The 20099-nt window shown below is 50.0% G+C and overlaps 1 protein-coding gene and 1 long non-coding RNA gene across 7 annotated transcripts in view; one reads left to right on the top strand and one right to left on the bottom strand.

Annotated features, from left to right (window-relative positions):
• Positions 1-20099, top strand: part of LOC309341251 (hemoglobin subunit beta-like) — a 117023-nt gene that overhangs the window by 74791 nt on the left and 22133 nt on the right. For 3 of the 6 annotated variants that reach the window (XM_081860830.1, XM_081860832.1, XM_081860831.1), the window contains 2 exons: positions 6102-6249; positions 6991-7141. The exons of 2 other annotated variants lie outside the window; for them this stretch is intronic. In XM_081860830.1, coding sequence (XP_081716956.1) covers positions 6102-6249; positions 6991-7035 — 193 coding nt within the window. In that variant the 3' untranslated portion in view covers positions 7036-7141. Of the gene's footprint in view, positions 1-6101; positions 6250-6990; positions 7142-20099 lie in introns of those variants that run through there. One more of the 6 variants, XR_014156165.1, reaches the window with a different exon arrangement.
• LOC309341326 overlaps positions 1-20099 on the bottom strand; it is a 223062-nt gene that overhangs the window by 7579 nt on the left and 195384 nt on the right. The gene's annotated exons all lie outside the window — the stretch shown is intronic.

Consider the following 20099-nt stretch of genomic DNA (forward strand, 5'->3'; position numbering starts at 1 on the left):
ACTGACAGGGCCGTTTCAAATTTCCCAGGAACTTGCCCTAAAGCCCTGCCAGAGGTATCTATTTCTCTGTGATGGGAGTTACCTGTGAGTAAAAAGGTAAAGGTAAAGAGACTCCTGACCATTAGGTCCAGTCGTGCCCGACTCTGGGGTTGTGGCGCTCATTTCGCTTTATTGGCCAAGGCAGCCGACATACAGCTTCCGGGTCATGTGGCCAGCATGACTAAGCCACTTCTGGTGAACCAGAGCAGCGCACGGAAACACTGTTTACCTTCCGGCCAGAGCAGTACCTATTTATCTACTTGCACTCTGACGTGCTTTCGAACTGCTAGGTTGGCAGGAGCAGGGACCGAGCAACGGGAGCTCACCCCGTCGCGGGGATTTGAACCGCCTACCTTCTGATCGGCAAGTCCTAGGCTCTGCGGTTTAACCCACAGCGCCACCCACATCCCAATATCTGTGAGTAAGACCCATCAAATTCAAGAAGACAGCCCTCTAGCTAGACATGCCGAGAACTGCACTGTTACTTGTTCCCCTTAAATCCCATTTATATTGTCCATGATTAACTTGGTTTTGATGACTTCTAAGCTCATCAAACTTAGTTTGGATTCCACTGTATGTTCTTATCTGTCAAATGGGAATAATAGGGACTTCCTTTGAAGGACTGTGCTAGATTATTCATTGCTAACCATCAGGCAGCATTTCTGGGCTTCTCAGAGGTGCCTAATACATTTCCCCGTTATGCTCCTGATGAGCTTTGCATGTGGCAGCGCCATTAAGAAAGGCCATGCTAGTCCGCCATGACAAGTGCTGCAAGAGAAAGCAGCGATGGAAGGGGGTGTCCTTTGCGGAGTCTAAAGGATTCACCCAGCACACGCTTGAGCTCATGGGGAAAGAACACATAGACACACCCACACCCCAGACCGTGGCTGAATTCATTTTCTTTTTTTTATAATAATATTTATTAAAGTTTCAAAAGAATTACAAAAATGAAAAACCGTGGCTGAATTCATTCCCCACCACCCAAAGGACAGGCTGTCCCCCAGACGGCACCCAGCGGACAACTGAGCAGATCTCCCACTGAAGATTCATCCTTGCTACCAACCATGGGGTGTGTAGTCGTGTTAAAGTGTCAGGGGTCTCTTAACAGAAATCTAAACTCAAGAAACCTACTGTACCTGAGGTTATTTAGTGCAAGGAGCAGAAGTGATTTGCAGGTGATTTAAGTTTCTGGTGTTGATGCAATCGTAATTCCTTGGCAAAAGCAAATCAAAACATTAGTTAGTGGAGTACCTGATGCATTGCAAGGCAGAAAAGACCCTCAACGTTGATATGAAAAGCACTTGAGTTGGGTTTCTATGTCCTGTGGCTGCCTGGTTATTTGACTGACCATTTCCCAGATGCAGGGCTGGGGAAAGTTTTGAACAAAACCAAACCTGAAGCACTTTCCAGTGAGAAAACAGCTCCAAAGGTCTTGCGCATGATCAGGGCCTGAAAGCTGCCGGTCCATCAGCTGCCTTGCTCTCCTGGCAGAGGGAATTGCTAGCCTGATGGATGGCCCTCTTATCATCAGAGATATGGTGGAGGGTATGTTACAGATAGGTAGCCGTGTTGGTCTGCCATAGTCAAAACAAAATAAAAAAATTCCTTCCAGTAGCACCTAAAAACCAACTAAGTTAGTTCTAGGTATGAGCTTTCGTGTGCATGCACACTTCTTCAGATACACAGATATGCTGGAGGGTATGTGATCCTGGCTGCTAAAGATGGCTGGAAGGTCCTTTGTCCCGTCAGCTGGATGAGCTGATCTGCAGAGCCAAGAGGGGCTCTCTGGGCCATCTATAACTGAGAATCTGGGCTTGAGTTCCCCAACTGAAGCGGAAGGTAAGCCGGAGCAGTTGCGTTTTTGCTCAGCCTGTTAGATACATCAACAGTCGGTCTGTGAGTGTTTAGAAAAAGATGCTGCGATTATTGAGACCCAGCATAGGTTTCTCCAAAAAAAGTCAGCCAAACCAATCTGATTTCTTTCTTTCTTTCTTTTTTCTCTTCTTGGACGGAGTTACAAACTTGGTGGATCAGGGGAATGCTGTGGACATAGTGTATCTTGAATTCAGTGAGGCTTTTGACAAAATCCCCCATGATATTCGAGCGAGGAAGCTGTTAAATGGAGGTTGAACAAGGTAACTATTTGGTGGATTGGTAGCTGGTTGACTGACCAAACCCAAAGAGGACTCCTTAATGGTTCCCCATCAACCTGGGGAGAAGTGATAAGTGATGTGCGCAGTGTGCTGTCCTGGGTCTGTTGTTGTTTGACGTCTTTATAAAGGACTTGGATGAAAGAATTGAGGGGGTGCTCATCCAATTTGCGGTTGGCACAAAACCAGGAATGGTAGCTAATGCCGCAGAAGACACAATCAGGATTCAAAATGACCTTAACAGTCAACCAAAAACTCTTACAGATCATAATCCAATTTTGTGTGAAATTATAGGAATAGACTTTTCATTGGAGACTGAATGATAATTTATGAGATGATCAAGAAATATATGGAAAAGCACAAAAGACTTGAAAAGACTATTTTATGCATAATTGGAATGGAGAAATAAAAATCAATGTAATGTGGGGGAGACCTGGCTTACTAGCAGTACATGTGAAAAGGATCTAGGGGTCTTGGTGGACCACAAGCTCAACATGAGTCCAGAGTGTGATGCAGCAGCAAAAAAAGGGAATGCTATTCTAGTCTGCTTCCACAGAAATCTAGTGTCCAGATCCAGGGAAGTTATAGTCCTGCTCTCTTCTGCCTTGAGCAGACCACACCTGGAACACTGCCTCCACTTCTGGGCACTACAGTTTAAGAAGGATGTGGACAAGCTGGAAGGTGTGCAGAGGAGAACAACCAGGATGATCAAGGGTCTGGAAGGCAAGCCGTATGAGGAGCGGTTGAAGGAGCTGGGTATGTGAAGCCTGGAGAAGAGGAGACTGAGAGGAGATATGAGAGCCATCTTCAAATATCTCAAGGGTTGTCCCATGGAGGAGGGAGTGTGCTTGTTTTCTCCTGCTCTGGAGGGCAGCGCCTTGACCCTTTATCCTGCACCCGACGACAGCTGCCTCTCCTTCAACACTCCCCAAGTCCATGGCACATATTGGGCTGCTTCTGTTTTCAATGTGCATTTCGTGTTTTTACGTTGTGATTTTACCCTGTGAACCGCCTGAGATCTGTGGGTATAGGGTGGCCTACCAATTTGGATGATGATCATGATGAAGATGCAGATGCAGTCATATCATGGCGCCGTGTAGCTGCCTCTTCTCTCCACTCAGAGCTCCCCTTGCTTTCTTCACAGGGCTGGAACAGGAGCTGCTCAGGCATCCCTTTCTGGAAGGCTGTGGTGCACGGTCCCTGCTCCGGGGTCCTGATCCTGCAGCCCCTTCTCTTCACCACCCATGGGCTCTCCCCCCCGCCCTCCTGGCTTGCTGCATCAGCTCCATATGCAGGGATGACTTTACAGATCTGCCCAGCCTCCTGCTGAGTCAGGCCTGGCTCCCCCTGATATCTCCGGCTGCAAGAGGCCGATGTGTTGCTCAGGAGGAGGTGAAAATGACTCTGCTGCAGATCACCCAACCAGCAGCAATTCTGACACAGCAAAAATACACTTTCGCCCAGCGAGCATTGGAATTAAAGGAGCATAACTCAGTCTGCAGGAGCATCGCTGGTTGTTGGCGAGATTCGTTTGACAACAGAGAGAAACTGAACCTTTCGTGTCCTCAGGCCAGTGGAACTCTCTGCCACTGGAGATTCAGGGGGCGCCTTCCATGCAAAGCTTTAGTTGCCTGCTGAAACATTTCTATTCCTCCCGGACTGTGCAGGCAATTAAGAACGCATCCTTTTGCAAATGGTTAATCGATGTCTGTTCACCTTTTCAAAGGTTAAACAGGTATTATGTCTTTACTGAGGTAAATCTCTTGGGTATGGTTTTGTATGACACAGTGGTGTACAAATATTTTTATAAATGAATATGAAATGTTTTTATAAATACACGTGAATGAAGGAAATAAACAAATGAGGAGAGCTGGGCCAACCAGATGTCCAACGGAAGCCCCCCAGGCCCCCTCCCCCTCCCGTGCTTTGTTCTCCCCTCCCCCAGTCACAGGCACTCAGTAGCTCAGAGCATATCCCCTCAACTGTACCAGAACAAACGGGACATTTCATTTTTCCCTGCGTGAGCTTGGCAGTCATTTGGGCCCCCCTGCTCTCAGGCAATGTCGGAATGTGATTTCCCCTCGAAAAAAGCACATTGGGGGGCCAGGGATCTTGTGTGGGAGTGTGGCCCCAGAAGATGGGGTCCCGCTTTCCCCCCATGTGGCATTTGACAGTGTGCCATGGGCTGGCTTAAAGGAGCCTGGTAGCCATTGTTCCCAAGGTCCACGGAAAGGTCGTCTTCTGCTGCTGTGAATGTAATATCTTATTCTGAAATATTGTTTTGAGTTTGGGGTGGGTGGCTTAGCCAGTAGGATGCTGGAGCGAGTCCCTTCTCATTCCTGGACCCAGCGAGGGTTGAAATCCTTTGCTGAAGGAGCCAGGCAGCTTTCTGGACCAGCGAATGGCCTGAGGGCGCAAGGAAGGCGCTTGCTCTGCACCCGAGGACACCTGGCTGGCAGTCAGAAGGACAAAAGCTCCCGTGATTCATCTGGAAGCTGAATCTTTGTCTTCAGTGCTGGAGATGGGACAATGTTCTCTCCTGCACCTGAAGGCAGCAAGCCAGCTTGGGGGTGGCAGGCTGTGTTTGTCCTACGATGCCTCACCACTGTGTCCTCCAGCCCAGCATCTGCCCCTGAAGCAGCCACCTCACTCCCAATGACAGGGGTGGCCCTGCGCAATCCTGGCCACATGCCCTGATCTGTACCAGGGCCCAAGAAACAATTGCAAACAGAGATGCAATCGCTTGAGGATAATTAATTGAACTTTCAGATTATTACTGTTATTATTATTTCACCATTTATCAAGTGAGGGCCCTTGGAATGTAGGACAGGACTCTGCCCCAGGGAGCTCATATTCAGGTTTGACAGCTTGGGGAGAGAGCAGCAGAGGGAGAGTTGAAAGCGGGAGGGGTAGGAAGACAGGGAGGTTAAACAAGGGCAGGGATTGGGAGCCCACTACCTGCCAAAGGTCAGTGGGGATGGGAAGCAGAGTCAGACCACATCCGGAAGACCTCAGGTTCTCCATCTCTGAGCAAGAGCTTGGCTCAGAATATGGGCTTTGAAGCAGAACAGGTGTACAAAAGGGGGAAGGAGTGAGGAAAGAATTGAGGACTTCTAATGTAACCCAAAGTCGTACAGCCAGAAAAGTTCAGGCCACAGGCAGGCGTTTCTCAGGAGAAAGATGATTCTGCGCCCCTTGAAAGGTCACCTGAATCAGTCTGGGCAAATACACACATGGGATCCAGAAGCATCGCTGCCTCTGATGGTGAAGGGAGAGCAGAGCCAGCCGGACTAGGAGCCATTAGAGCTTCTCCTCCGTGAATCTGTCTAGTCCGGCTTTCAGGCCACCCAGGTTGACATCTGACGTCTTTCCACAGGGAGGGAGCCACTGCTAAGAAGGTCCTTTGCCTGGTACCCTGTAGCTGAGTCACCAGAGGAGGACCTCAGTGTCCGGGCCAAGCGATGGGATTGGAGACGCTCCTTTGGGGCTGCCTTCAGATGTCTTCCAAAGCCTTTATACTTGCTTGTCTCCTTGGCACAGGCGTGGCATTACTCCATACCCTCCAGGATTTCTCAGGGGAAAATAGGGATGTCATAAGGAAAATCACGGCATTCTTAGATCAAATCAGAATCCAGGTCGGCTTCTGCAAATCTGGGAGGAGGAGCTTTGGTGCAGGGTATAAAAGGCTTCAGCCCTGGAAGAAGCTCCAGCTCAGCCCAGAAGGTTTTCTCCAGCAGCCGAGAGAAGCTCCCAGCCCACAGCCAGCCTTGGGTGGGGATTCCCTTGGTGAGTAAGTTCAGGGGTGTTCGTCTCTCTAAGCAGGTTGGGCAGGTGCTCCTCTTTCCACCTGGATAATAACCATCCATGCCTCTCCCTTTCTCCTTCCTTCCTTCCTTTGTTCCTTCTCTACAGCTTGCTGGTGGTCTCCCCCTGGACCCAGAGGTACTTCGGTGGCATAGGGAACCCTCTCCAGCCCTCTTTGCACGAGGTCAAGGAGGCTTCTTCCGAGCTGCGTGAACTGCTCTGCGACAATCTCCACATGGACCCCCTCAACTTCAGGGTGAGGCTGCTCCCCCGCCCCAAAGACCTGCCTGGGGGGGGGGGGACTGGGGGTGCCGTGTGTGTGTGTGTGTGTGTGTGTGTCTGTGTGTGTGTGTGTGTGTGTGTGTGTGTGTGTGTGTCACTCTGGGTGGCTTACAGGACATAAAACATTGTAAGACATTAGACATTTCCTGTTACAGGGTTGCCTTCAGATTTCAGTTAGTTTTTCATTTCCTTGACATCTGGTGGGAGGGCATTCCACAGGGCGGGTGCCACAACCGAGAAGGCCCTCTGCCTGGTTCCCTGTAACCTCACCTCTCACAATGAGGGAACCGCCAAAAGGGTTGCCTTCAAAGGTAGCCCCACATGGGGGGCATTGCAGTAGTCCAGGCGGGAGATAACCAGAGCATGCACCACCCTGGCAAGACAGTCCGCAGGCAGGTAGGGTCTCATCCTGTCGACCAGATGGAGCTGGGAGACAGCTGCCCTGGAAACAGAAATGACCTGTGCCTCCATTGACAGCTGTGAGTCCAAAATGACTCCCAGGCTGTGCACCTGGTCCTTCAGGGGCACAGTTACCCCATTCAGGACCAGGGAGTCCCCCACACCCGCTTGCCCTCAGTCCACCCTAAACAGTGCTTCTGTCTTGTCAGGATTCAGTCTCAATCTGTTGAATCTGTTGTGGGATCTGTTGTGGGGAGAGGGTGTCCCACACATGGGCCCCATGGCAGAAGGAGTCACCCTCTCTTTTCTCTTCCAGCTCCTGGGCAACATCCTCATCATCATCCAGGTACCCACCCTTTAGACAGAAATTCACCCCTGCTTGCCACCATGCCTTCCACAAGCTGGTCGGGGTGGTGGCTCATGCGCTGGCCTGCCGTCCCACTGAGACACCCCCCAGGGAGAAGCAGCCGCCTCCTGCTGGCCAAGCATGCAAAAGGAAGGGAGATAGTAGTAATGGGGGACTTCAGTTACCCGGATATTTGCTGGATGTCAAACTCAGCCAAGAGCATAAGGTCAAACAGATTCCTCACTGGCCTTGCAGACAACTTCGTTGTCCAGAAAGTGGGAGAAGCAACAAGAGGAACAGCCATTTTAGATCTGGTCCTAACCAATGTTGATGACCTGGTTAGTGGGGTAGAAGTGGAAGGATCATTAGGCGCGAGTGATCATGCTCTTCTGAAGTTTACTATACAGCGGAAAGGAGCAGCCAAGCATACTAGGACTCAATTTCTTGACTTTAAGAAAGCCGACTTCATAAAACTTAGGGAAGTGCTGGGTGAGATCCCATGGACAGTAATACTAAAAGGAAAGGGAGTTCATGATGGCTGGGAGTTTGTTAAGAGGTAGATAGTAAAAGCACAACTTCAGGCAATACCAATGAGACGGAAACATGGAAGGTGCCTAAAGAAGCCAGCGTGGCTATCTAAAGAACTTTTAACTGAGTTAAGATTAAAAAAAGGATGTGTACAAAAAATGGAAAAGGGGGGAAACCACCAAAGAGGAATTCAAACAAATAACCAGCACGTGTAGACACAAAGTCAGAAAAGCTAAAGCACAGAATGAACTCAGGCTTGCTAGAGAGGTTAAAAGCAACAAAAAAGGCTTTTATGGGTATGTTCGTAGCAAAAGGAAGAACAAAGAAACAGTGGGGTCACTCAGAGGAGAAGATGGTGAAATGCAAACAGGGGACACAGAAAGGGCTGAACTCCTCAATGCCTTCTTTGCCTCAGTCTTGTCCGATAAAGAAAACAATGCCCGACCTGAAGAATTTGAAGCAAATGATTCAGCAGAGGAAACACAGCCCAGAATAACTAAGGAGATAGTACAAGAATACTTGGCTAGTTTAGATGTATTCAAGTCTCCAGGGCCAGATGAACTGCATCCAAGAGTATTAAAAGAACTGGCAGATGTGATCTCAGAACCACTGGCAGTCATCTTTGAGAATTCTTGGAGAACAGGCGAAGTCCCGGCAGACTGGAGGAGGGCAAATGTTGTTCCTATTTTCAAAAAGGGGAAAAGAGAGGACCCAAATAATTACCGCCCAGTCAGTCTGACATCAATACCAGCGAAGATTCTGGAGCAGATCATTAAGCAAACAGTCTGTGAGCACCTAGAAAGGAATGCTGTGATCACCAATAGTCAGCATGGATTTCTGAAAAATAAGTCATGTCAGACTAACCTGTTCTCATCTTTTGACAGAATTACAACCCTGGTAGATGAAGGGAACGCAGTGGATGTAGCCTACCTTGATTTCAGCAAGGCATTTGACAAGGTGCCCCATGATATTCTTGTAAAGAAGCTGGTAAAATGCGGTCTTGACTATGCTACCACTCAGTGGATTTGTAACTGGCTGACTGACCGAACCCAAAGGGTGCTCATCAATGGTTCCTCTTCATCCTGGAGAAGAGTGACTAGTGGGGTGCCACAGGGTTCTGTCTTGGGCCCGGTCTTATTCAACATCTTTATCAACGACTTGGATGATGGACTCAAGGGCATCCTGATCAAATTTGCAGATGACACCAAACTGGGAGGGGTGGCTAACACCCCAGAGGACAGGATCACACTTCAAAACGCCCTTGACAGATTAGAGAACTGAGCCAAAACAAACAAGATGAATTTTAACAGGGAGAAATGTAAAGTATTGCACTTGGGCAAAAAAAATGAGAGGCACAGATACAAGATGGGTGACACCTGGCTTGAGAGCAGTACATGTGAAAAGGATCTAGGAGTCTTGGTTGACCACAAACTTGACATGAGCCAACAGTGTGACGCGGCAGCTAAAAAAGCCAATGCAATTCTGGGCTGCATCAATAGGAGTATTGCATCTAGATCAAGAGAATTAATAGTGCCACTGTATTCTGCTCTGGTCAGACCTCACCTGGAGTACTGTGTCCAGTTCTGGGCACCACAGTTCAAGAAGGACACTGACAAACTGGAACGTGTCCAGAGGAGGGCAACCAAAATGGTCAAAGGCCTGGAAACGATGCCTTATGAAGAACGGCTAAGGGAGCTGGGCATGTTTAGCCTGGAGAAGAGGAGGTTAAGGGGTGATATGATAGCCATGTTCAAATATATAAAAGGATGTCACATAGAGGAGGGAGAAAGGTTGTTTTCTGCTGCTCCAGAGAAGCGGACATGGAGCAATGGTTCCAAACTACAAGAAAGAAGATTCCACCTAAACATTAGGAAGAACTTCCTGACAGTAAGAGCTGTTCGACAGTGGAATTTGCTGCCAAGGAGTGTGGTGGAGTCTCCTTCTTTGGAGGTCTTTAAGCAAAGGCTTGACAACCATATGTCAGGAGTGCTCTGATGGTGTTTCCTGCTTGGCAGGGGGTTGGACTCGATGGCCCTTGTGGTCTCTTCCAACTCTATGATTCTATGATTTTATGATTCCCCTTCCAGCCCCGATGTGACGCTTGACCCTCTAATAAATCCTCCCTCTGCAATCTGACCTGGTTTCCTATGTCTTCTTCTCTGGGACAGAGGGAGGGGACACGCCTGGGGGTGGGGGGTTAGTTGGGGTTGCGTGGAAAGGGGGGGTCTTCTCTGTCACTCAAGAGGAATCATTAAGCACCAGTGGGGGTTTTAGGGCGCTATGGCATTTTGCCCCCTCCAAGCTGCAGTGCTTTTCAGAGCCAGAGACCCATGCTGTGTCCCCAAATCTTTTATCCCCAAAATTCCTGGCAAGGTCCCCCCCCCCCCGATGCTCCCAGGGCCCCCCGGTCTCATTGGTTGTCTCCTCACCCATTTCTTGGTATTTGCCCCTGGTCTGTAGCCCTCTCTGTTCTTTCTACTCTGGAGAAATTGGGGGTGAAAGACTCAGAGGGGGATGCGGACCCTTCCCCTGCTCTGGATTGAATCCCCCAGAATAAGGGGTGGGGGTACCAACATGGCCACCCAGAGAGACCCCCAAGGGCCACTCCCCCCCCCCCGCAATGCCCCTCCCTGCCTCTTTCCAGATGGGTGTCGGGGACGGAGCTGCCTCCGAATCGGCAAGGAGAGAGGGGAATTCATTTCGTTTTATCCATTTATTTCTTCATTAAATTTGTGGGTTCACAGGATGAAATTACGATATAAAAACACAAAACGCATAATCAAATGAAAACAAATACAACCCAATAAACACCCCCGCCTACATATTTCACACCCATAATAACATCAAAGGAGTTTACCACCTTCATTGGAACGTCAAACAAAGCGATCCAAAAGAAAACGCCAGGGGGGCAGCGAACCCGGCAAGTCGCCCTTTGGGGGTCCCAGGCGGAGGTCTATGGGGGGAAAGGGGCAAGTCTCCCCTAATCTTCCGAGGGTATCGAAAGGGCACGACCCGCGCTCGTCCGGTAATTTATTTTTGGGGGTTTGTGAGCCGGGATGGAAATCCCTGTCTCCCAGACGAAGCAGAGGCGAGGTTCTCCCCCCCCCCCCCCGTCCCAGGCTTGGAAGCAGCCACTCCCCCTGTGGCTTTTGTCCTTCTGACTGCCAGCCAGGTGTCCTCGGGCGCAGAGCAAGCGCCTTCCTTGCGCCCTCCGGCCATTCGCTGGTCCAGAAAGGTGCCTGGCTCCTTCAGCAAAGGATTTCAGCCCTGGCCAACTCCCGTGGGAGGGCGGGGAACAGCTTTGAATGGGGACAGCGAAGAGCCACACGCCCCCTTCAAAGGGATCCTGATTTCTGCTGCAGGAGAAAAGCATCTCTTTGGAAAGACGCTGATTTCTGCTTTGCTTGAACGGGGCAAGGAGGGGAGGGAATGTTTTAAGTTATGGGGCTTTTTCGGGATCTGCGTCATCTCCCTTCCCCTGAAGCAAGGAATGCAAAGATTTCGGGAAGAGCGGACTTTAAATTTGCCTCTTTGCGATGGATTAGTTTTAGAAGTCAGGACTTTGCCTGAAAGAAGATGGAGAGCAACAACCTTGAGGGACTTTTGAGGGATTTTGACCCCCCCCCTTAGGACTTCCTCATGAGAAATAAAAGCAGTAAAGCAGAAAAGAGGGGTGACAACTGGATCGACTGTCTGCTAAGCAGGAAGATTTATGAATTTACGGGGGAGGAGGGAGAGAAGACCAGGATTTTGTGGAGATTACATCAGCCCACCTCCTTGGAGCCTGAAGGTGGAAATAAGAGCAGGGAAAATGGACAAGAGGGACCACATTGTGCAGCATCTTGACGGCTTCTGAGACGCAAAAGAAGAGAAATGGATTCTGCATATTTCTTAATGAGCTGGTTGTATGTAAAATTAAATTTGGTGGAATGTGAAGGGTGGGTGGCACTGGGAGATTGGCAGGGTCAGTGGAGGGGATGTATATTATATATGTATACAAAACACCTCTAGGGGTTTCATGTTCACCCTCTGCAGTCAGCACTAGTGAGGCTGAGTTGCTGGTTATGGGGGCCGGAGGTCGGACAGCCATGTCCAAGGCCAGGGAAGGGAGGAAGGTGTGGATGTTGTCAGGGAGGAAGCAGGGCCCAAGAAAGCATTGCAAACAGAGTTTCAATCGCTTGTCTCTTGAGGATAATTGAGCCCATCGAGCATAATTGATTTCACTTTCAGATGATGATGGTGATTATTATTATTTTGCCGTTTATCAATTGAGGGCCCTTGAAATGTAGGACAGGACTCTGCCCCAGGGAGCTCACATTCAGGTTTGACAGCGTGGGGAGAGAACAGCAGAGGGAGAGTTGGAAGCGGCAAAGGTAGGAAGACCGGGAGATTCAACAAGGGCAGGGATTGGGAGCCCACTGCCTGCCAATGGGAAGCAGAGTCAGACCACATCCGGAAGACCTCAGGTTCCCCATTCCTGAGCAAGAGCTTCGTTCACAATATGGGCTTTGAAGCAGAAGAGGTGTACAAAAGGGCGAATGAGTGAGGAAAGAACTGAGGACTTCTAATGTAACCCAAAGTCGTACAGCCAGAAAAGTTGAGGTCCCAGGCAGGTGTTTCTCAGGAGAAAAGCACATTGGGGGGCCAGGGACCTTGTGTGGGTCAGGTGATTCACGCAGGAGTATGGCCCCAGAAGATGGGGTCCCACTTTCCCCCCATGTGGCATTTGACAGTGTGCCATGGGCTGGCTTAAAGGAGCCTGGTAGCCCCTGTGCCCAAGGTCCACAGAAAGGTCGTCTTCTTCCGCTGTGAATGTAATATCTTATTCTGAAATATTGTTTTGAATTTGGGGTGGGTGGCTTAGCCCGTAGGATGCTGGAGCGAGTCCCTTCTCATTCCTGGACCCAGCGAGGGTTGAAATCCTTTGCTGAAGGAGCCAGGCGGCTTTCTGGGCCAGCGAATGGCCTGAGGGCACAAGGAAGGCGCTTGCTCTGCGCCCGAGGACACCTGGCTGGCAGTCAGAAGGACAAAAGCCACAGGGGGAGCGGCTGCTTCCATGCCTGGGACAGGGGGGAGAACCTTGCCTCTTCTTCGTCTGGGAGACAGGGATGTCCATCCCGGATCACACCCCCCCCCCCAGGACATTATTGGACGGCTGCAGATCATGCCCTTTCAATACCCTCGGAAGATTAGGGGAGACCTGCCCCTTACCCCCCATTGATCTCTGCCTGGGACTCCCAAGGGGTGACTTCCGGGTTCGCTGCCCCCCTGGTGTTTTATTTTGGATCGCTTTGTTTGATGTTTAAATGCAGTTGCAAAACTCCTTTGATGTTATTATGGGTGTGAAATATGTAGGCGGGGGTGTTTATTGGGTTGTTTTTGTTTTGTTTATGTGTTTTGTGTTTTTATATTGTGTTTTGTGTTTTTATATTGCATTCTGTGAACCCCCAAATTTAATTAACTAATTAATGGATAAAACGAAATGAATTCCCCCTATCTCTGCCAATTCGGAGGCAGCTCTGTCCCTGACACCCATCTGGAAAGAGGCAGGGAGGGGCATTGTGGGGGGGGGATAGTGCCCCTTGGGGGTCTCCCTGGGTGGCCCATGTTGGTACCCCACCCCTTATTCTGGGGGATGGAATCTAGAGCAGGGGAAGTGTCTGCATCCCCCTCTGAGTCTCTCACCCCCAATTTCTCTAGAGTAGGACGAAAAGAGAGGGCAACAGACCAGAACTGGGTGGGGAGATGAACATCGAGATGGGGGGGGGCTTGTAACATGGGGGGGATCAGTCCGCCATGAGCATTGAGGACACCGGAAACCAGGTCAGATTGCAGAGGGGGGATTTATTAGAGGGTCAAGTGTCACATGGGGGACAAGAAGGGGTGGTGAGACCAGTAGGTGCTGGCCACTTCTCCCTGGGGGTGCCTCAGTGGGACTGGTCGGCCAGCACATGAGCCATCACCCCGACCAGCTTGTGGAAGGCATGGTGGTAAGCAGGGGTGAATTCCAGTCCGGGGGAGGGGGTAGCACGATGATGACGAGGACCTCGCCCAGGAGCTGGAAGAGAAAAGAGGGGGTGACTCCTTCTGCCAGGGGGCCCATGTGTGGGTCACCCTCTCCCCACAACAGATCCCACAATGCATTCCACAGATTGAGGCTGAATCCTGACAAGACAGAAGCACTGTTTAGGGTGGACTGGGGGCAGGAGGGTATGGGGAACTCCCTGGTCCTGAATGGGGTAACTGTGCCCCTGAAGGACCAGGTGCGCAGCCTGGGAGTCATTTTGGACTCACAGCTGTCCATAGAAGTGCAGGTCAATTCTGTGTCAGGGCAGCTGTCTACCAGCTCCATCTGGTACGCAGTATGAGACCCTACTTGCACGCAGACTGTAGGAGTGCAGATATCCAGAGTGTGGGGGTCAGGTGGGATTACTATGAGGAATTATAAAAAATGCATCAAGCCACTGTGTCCACGGTGAAAGCATTGTGTTGACTGGGCTTGATACATTGACAATAATTTCTGACCAATTCCCACAACCCTCTGGACCTCTGGCCATTTCCTCTACTGCCCATTTCTCTTGCTTGTCAAGTCACATACACAGCCCAGTTGCTTTGCCAGGCAGGCGTCCTGGGCCATCAAAGACAGTGGGCAGTTTCTTTGAAGTAGCTTTTCTGATATGTTAATCTTAGGGCCAGGAAACAGGTCTCACATAAAGGTGAGAATGATCACTGTCCTCCTGGCCATCCTACTTATCATGTGTCCCCCCCAGGCAGCCCCTTGGGGCAGGGGAGCAGCCTCACCCTGAAGTTGACGGGGTCCATCTGGAGACTGTCGCACAGCAGTTCACGCAGCTCGGAAGAAGCTTCCTTTTTTTTTTCAAAATAATTTTTATTCAGTTTTCCATCCATAACAAAGAAGACAAAACAATAAAGAAACATACAACATGTATAATTTCAGGCTCTTAATTTCATGATCCTTACTCTCCCGACTTCCTCATACCTCCCCTTTCTGCATTCTCATGTCGAATTAGTTAATTAACAAATCCCTCCCTTATTTTCGAATTAATTATACAAACATTCAAATTCTTCCACTTAACCATTATCGCTATTAACCCCTATTTTTCTCATTCAACATCAATCTAGCATTCACTGATTTTTGAATATTTCTTTAAATAGTCTTTAAATTTTTTCCAATCTTCTTCCGCCGTTGCTCTTCCCTGGTCTCGGATTCTGCTCGTCATCTCTGCCAAGCCCATGTAGTCCATCACTTTCATCTGCCACTCTTCCACGGTGGGTAAATCTTGTGTCTTCCAGTACTTTGCTATAAGAATTCTTGCTGCTGTTGTAGCATACATAAAAAAGGTTCTATCCTTCTTTACAACCAATTGGCCGACTATGCCCAGGAGAAAGGCCTCTGGTTTTTTCAGTTCATTATAGATCAGTTCCCAGAAAGCCTTAATCCTTGGGCACGTCCACCAAAGGTGAAAGAATGTTCCTTCTCTTTCTTTGCACTTCCAACATTTGTTCTCGGGCGAATGATAGATTTTCGCAAGCTTGACTGGGGTTATGTACCACCTATAAATCATTTTCATAATATTTTCTCTCAAGGCACTACATGCCGTAAATTTCATCCCGGTGGTCCATAACTTTTCCCAGTCAGCAAACATTATGTCATGACCAATATCCTGCGCCCATTTAATCATTGCAGATTTAACCATTTCATCTTGTGTATTCCATTTCAACAGCAAGTTATACATTTTTGACAAGTTCTTGGTACTAGGTTCTAACAATTCAGTTTCTAGTTTTGATTTTTCCACCTGGAAGCCGACTTTCCTGTCTAGTTTAAAAGCTTCCATTATCTGATAATAATGCAGCCAATCTCTCACTTTCCCTTTTAACTTCTCAAAACTTTGCAATTTCAGTCTGTCTCCTTCTTGCTCCAAAATTTCCCAATATCTCGGCCAATTAACCTCCATATTTAGTTTTTTAATAGCTTTTGCCTCCATTGGCTCGGAAGAAGCTTCCTTGACCTTGTGCAAAGAGGTGCTGGAGAGGGTTCCCTATGTCACGGAAGAACCTCTGGGTCCAGGGGTAGACCGCCAGCAGGCTGTAGAGAAGGAACAAAGGAAGGAAGGAAGGAAGGAAGGAAGGAAGGAAGGAAGGAAGGAAGGAGAAAGGGAAAGGCATGGATGGTTATTATCCAGGTGGAAAGAGGAGCTGCTGCCCAACCTGCCTAGAGAGGCGATCACCCCTGGACTTACCGGACAAAGGATTCCACACCCAATTCTGCCAAGTCGACTGTCATCATGACAGTTGCCATGAGGGCTGGCTGTGGGCTTGGAGCTTCTCTCGGCTGCTGGAGAAAACTTTCTGGGCTGAGCTGGAGCTTCTTCCAGGGCTGGAGCCTTTTATACCCTGCGCCAAAGCTCCTCCTCCCAGATTTGCAGAAGCCGACCTGGATTCTGATTTGATGTAAGAATGCCGTGATTTTCCTTATGACATCCCTATTTTCCCCTGAGAAATCCTGGAGGGTATGGAGTAATGCCACGCCTGTGCCAAGGAGACAAGCAAGTATAAAGGCTTTGGAAGACATCTGAAGGCAGCCCCAAAGGAGAGGGTTGAAATCCTTTGCTGAAGGAGCCAGGCACCTTTCTGGGCCAGCGAATGGCCTGAGGGCGCAAGGAAGGCGCTTGCTCCGCGCAGGAGGACACCTGGCTGGCAGTCAGAAGGACAAAAGCCACAGGGGGAGCGGCTGCTTCCAAGCCTGGGACTGGGGGAGAACCTCGCCTCTGCTTCCTCTGGGAAACAGGGATTTCATCCCGGCTCACAAAGACATTATCGGACAGCCGCAGATCATGCCCTTTTGATACCCACACAAGGTCCCTGAGCCCCCCCCCCCATGTGCTTTTTTCAAGGCGAGATTGCATTGTGGCTTCTTAAAAAACCATCTTTAGATGCGGCCACGATGGCCAATTATCGCCCAGTCTCAAACCTCCCATTCTTGGGCAAGGTGATTGAGCGAGTGGTTGCTGAACAACTCCAGGCACGCCTGGAAGAAGCGGACCATTTGGATCCCTTCCAGTCGGGATTCAGGCCTCATCATGGGACTGAAACTGCCTTGGTTGCGCTGGTTGATGATCTCTGGCGGGCTAGGGACAAAGGTAAGAGCTGTTTCCTAGTTCTGCTGGATCTCTCAGCGGCGTTTGATACCATCGACCATGACATCCTTCTGGACCGTCTTGAGGGGCTGGGAGCTGGGGGCACTGTCATACAGTGGTTCCGCTCCTTCCTCCTGGGCCGTGTTCAGAAAGTGGTGGTGGGGGATGAGTGTTCAGACCCCTGGCCGCTCACTTGTGGGGTGCCTCAGGGTTCTGTCCTCTCCCCCATGCTTTTCAACATCTACATGCAGCCGCTGGGAGGGATCATCAGGAGGTTTGGGCTGGGTGTTCATCAGTATGCAGATGATACCCAGCTCTACCTCTCTTTTAAATCAGAACCAGTGAAGGTGGTAAAGGTCCTGTGTGAGTGTCTGGAAGCGGTTGGAGGATGGATGGCGGCTAACAGATTGAGGTTGAATCCTGACAAGACAGAAGTACTGTTTTGGGGGGACAGGAGGCGGGCAGGTGTGGAGGATTCCCTGGTCCTGAATGGGGTAACTGTGCCCCTGAAGGACCAGGTGCGCAGCCTGGGAGTCATTTTGGACTCACAGCTGTCCATGGAGGCACAGGTCAAATCTGTATCCAGGGCAGCTGTTTACCAGCTCCATCTGGTACGTAGGCTGAGACCCTATCTGCCTGCGGACTGTCTCGCCAGAGTGGTACATGCTCTGGTTATCTCCCGCTTGGACTACTGCAATGCGCTCTACGTGGGGCTACCTTTGAAGGTGACCCGGAAACTACAACTAATACAGAATGCGGCAGCTAGACTGGTGACTGGGAGCGGCCGCCGAGACCATATAACACCGGTCTTGAAAGACCTACATTGGCTCCCAGTACGTTTCCGAGCACAATTCAAAGTGTTGGTGCTGACCTTTAAAGCCCTAAATGGCCTCGGTCCAGTATATCTGAAGGAGCGTCTCCTCCCCCATCGTTCTGCCCGGACACTGAGGTCCAGCTCTGAGGGCCTTCTGGCGGTTCCCTCACTGCGAGAGGCCAAGTTGCAGGGAACCAGGCAGAGGGCCTTCTCGGTGGTGGCGCCCGCCCTGTGGAATGCCCTCCCATCGGATGTCAAGGCGATGGACAACTACCTGACATTCAGAAGACATCTGAAGGCAGCCCTGTTCAGGGAAGTTTTTAATATGTGACATTTTAGTGTATTTTTTATCTCTGTTGGAAGCCGCCCAGAGTGGCTGGGGAAACCCAGCCAGATGGGCGGGGTACAAATAATAAATTATTATTATTATTATTATTATTATTATTATTATTATTATTGTGACATCGCCTGAGAGCAGGGGGCCCCAAATGACTGCCATGCTCACACTGGGAAAAATGAGATGTCCCATTTGTTCTGGCACAGTGGAGGGGATATGCTCTGAGCCACTGAGTGCCTGTGACTGGGGGAGGGGAGAGAAAAGCACGGGAGGGGGGCTGGGGGGCTTCCGTTGGAGATCTGGTTCCTGCCACAGAGTCAAGCAACTATACAAGCAGATGACAGGGAGAGGCACGGATGGTTATGGAGTAATGCCGCCCCTGAGCCAAGGAGGCAATCAAGTATACAACTTTTAGAAGACACCTGAAGGCAGCCCTGGATAGGGAAGTCCCAAAGGAGGGTCTCCACCCCATTGCTCGGCCTGGACACTGAGGTCCTCCTCCTCCGGTGCTTCAGCTACAGGGTACCAGGCAAAGGACCTTCTTGGCAGTGGCTCCCTCCCTGTGGAAAGACGTCAGATGTCAACCTGGGTGGCCTGAAAGACGGACTAGGCAGATTCATGGAGGAGAAGCTCTAATGGCTCCTAGTCTGGCTGGCTCTGCTCTCCCTCCACCATCAGAGGCAGGGATGCTTCTGAATCCCACTTGCAGGAAACAGTGTCAAGGGAGAGGCTCTGGGGCTCCAATCCTGCTTGCCCATTGGGTCCATAGTTGGCCATTGGGAGAAGAGGGTCCTGGACTCGATGGGTCCCCTTTGGCCTGACCCAGAAGGCTCTGACTTTTCTCATTCCCAGTCTTAAGGAACTGTGGGAAATGGAGTTCTGTGAGGGAGCATTAGGAATTTCCAAGAGAACTTTCAGCAGACATTCTAGACCTTCAAGTCCCCAGAATTCTGCAATACTTTGTTAAACTATTCTCATGCCAATAAAACTTGGTTGTGTGTATTTGCCCAGACTGATTCAGGTGACATTTCAAGGGGCGCGCAGAATCATCTGATAAACACCTGCCTGGGACCTTAACTTTTCTGGCTGTAAGACTTTGGGTCACTTTAATAGTCAACATATCCTTCTTCGCTCCTGCTCCCTTTTGTACACCTGTTCTGCTTCAAAGCCCATCTTTCGAATGAAGATCTTGCTCAGAGATGGGGAACCTGAGTTCTTCCGGATGTGGTCTGACTCTGCTTCCCATTGGCAGGCAGGGGGCTCCCAATCCTTGCCCTTGTTGAACCTCCCTGTCTTCCTACCCCTGCCGCTTCCAACTCTCCCTCTGCTGTTCTCTCCCCACGCTGTCAAACCTGAATGTGAGCTCCCTGGGGCAGAGTCCTGTCCTACAATCCAAGGGCCCTCAATTGATACATGGTGAAATAATCATCATCATCTGTAAGTGCAATTAATTATCCTCAATGGGCTCAATTATCCTCAAGCGATTGCAAAACTGTTTGCAATGCTTTCTTGGGCCCTGGCACAGATCAGGGCATGTGGCCAGGATTGCCCAGGGCCACCCCTGTCATTGGGAGTGAGGTGGCTGCTTCAGGGGCAGATGCTGGGCTGGAGGACACAGTGGTGAGGCATCGTAGGACAAACACAGCCTGCCACCCCAAGCTGGCTTGCTGCCTTCAGGTGCAGGAGAGAACATTGTCCCATCTCCAGCACTGAAGAACAGATTCAGCTTCCAGCTGAATCACGGGAGCTGCAGTTTGTTAAGTACTGTGGCTCTTTGAGGGGGTAAACTACACTTCCCAGAAGTCTTTGGGGAAAATCATGTGCTTTCACTGTACGTTGAGTACAGAGCCTTAGAAGATTTGGGTTTCCCCATCCTTGCTGAGGGTGGGGACAAAACCCATCACCCTCATGCCCTGGCTGACCACCATCAGTGACAGAGCACTGGGCTAAATGGATCTAAATGTCCATTCTGACAGGGCAGTTTCAAATTTCCCAGGAACTCGCCCTAAAGCCCTGCCAGAGGTATCTATTTCTCTGTGATGCGAGTTACCTGTGAGTAAGACCCATCAAATTCAAGAAGACACCCCTCTAGCTAGACATGCCGAGAACTGTGCTGTTACTTATTGCCCTTAAATCCCATTTATATTGGCCATGATTAACTTGGTTTTGATGAGTTCTAAGCTCAACAAACTTAGTTTGCATTCCACTGTATGTTCTTATCTGTCAAATGGGAATAAAAGGG

Source organism: Podarcis erhardii (assembly GCF_964252035.2).
Source record: "Podarcis erhardii genome assembly, chromosome: 4".
In the NCBI taxonomy this organism is placed as follows: Eukaryota; Metazoa; Chordata; class Lepidosauria; order Squamata; family Lacertidae; genus Podarcis; species Podarcis erhardii.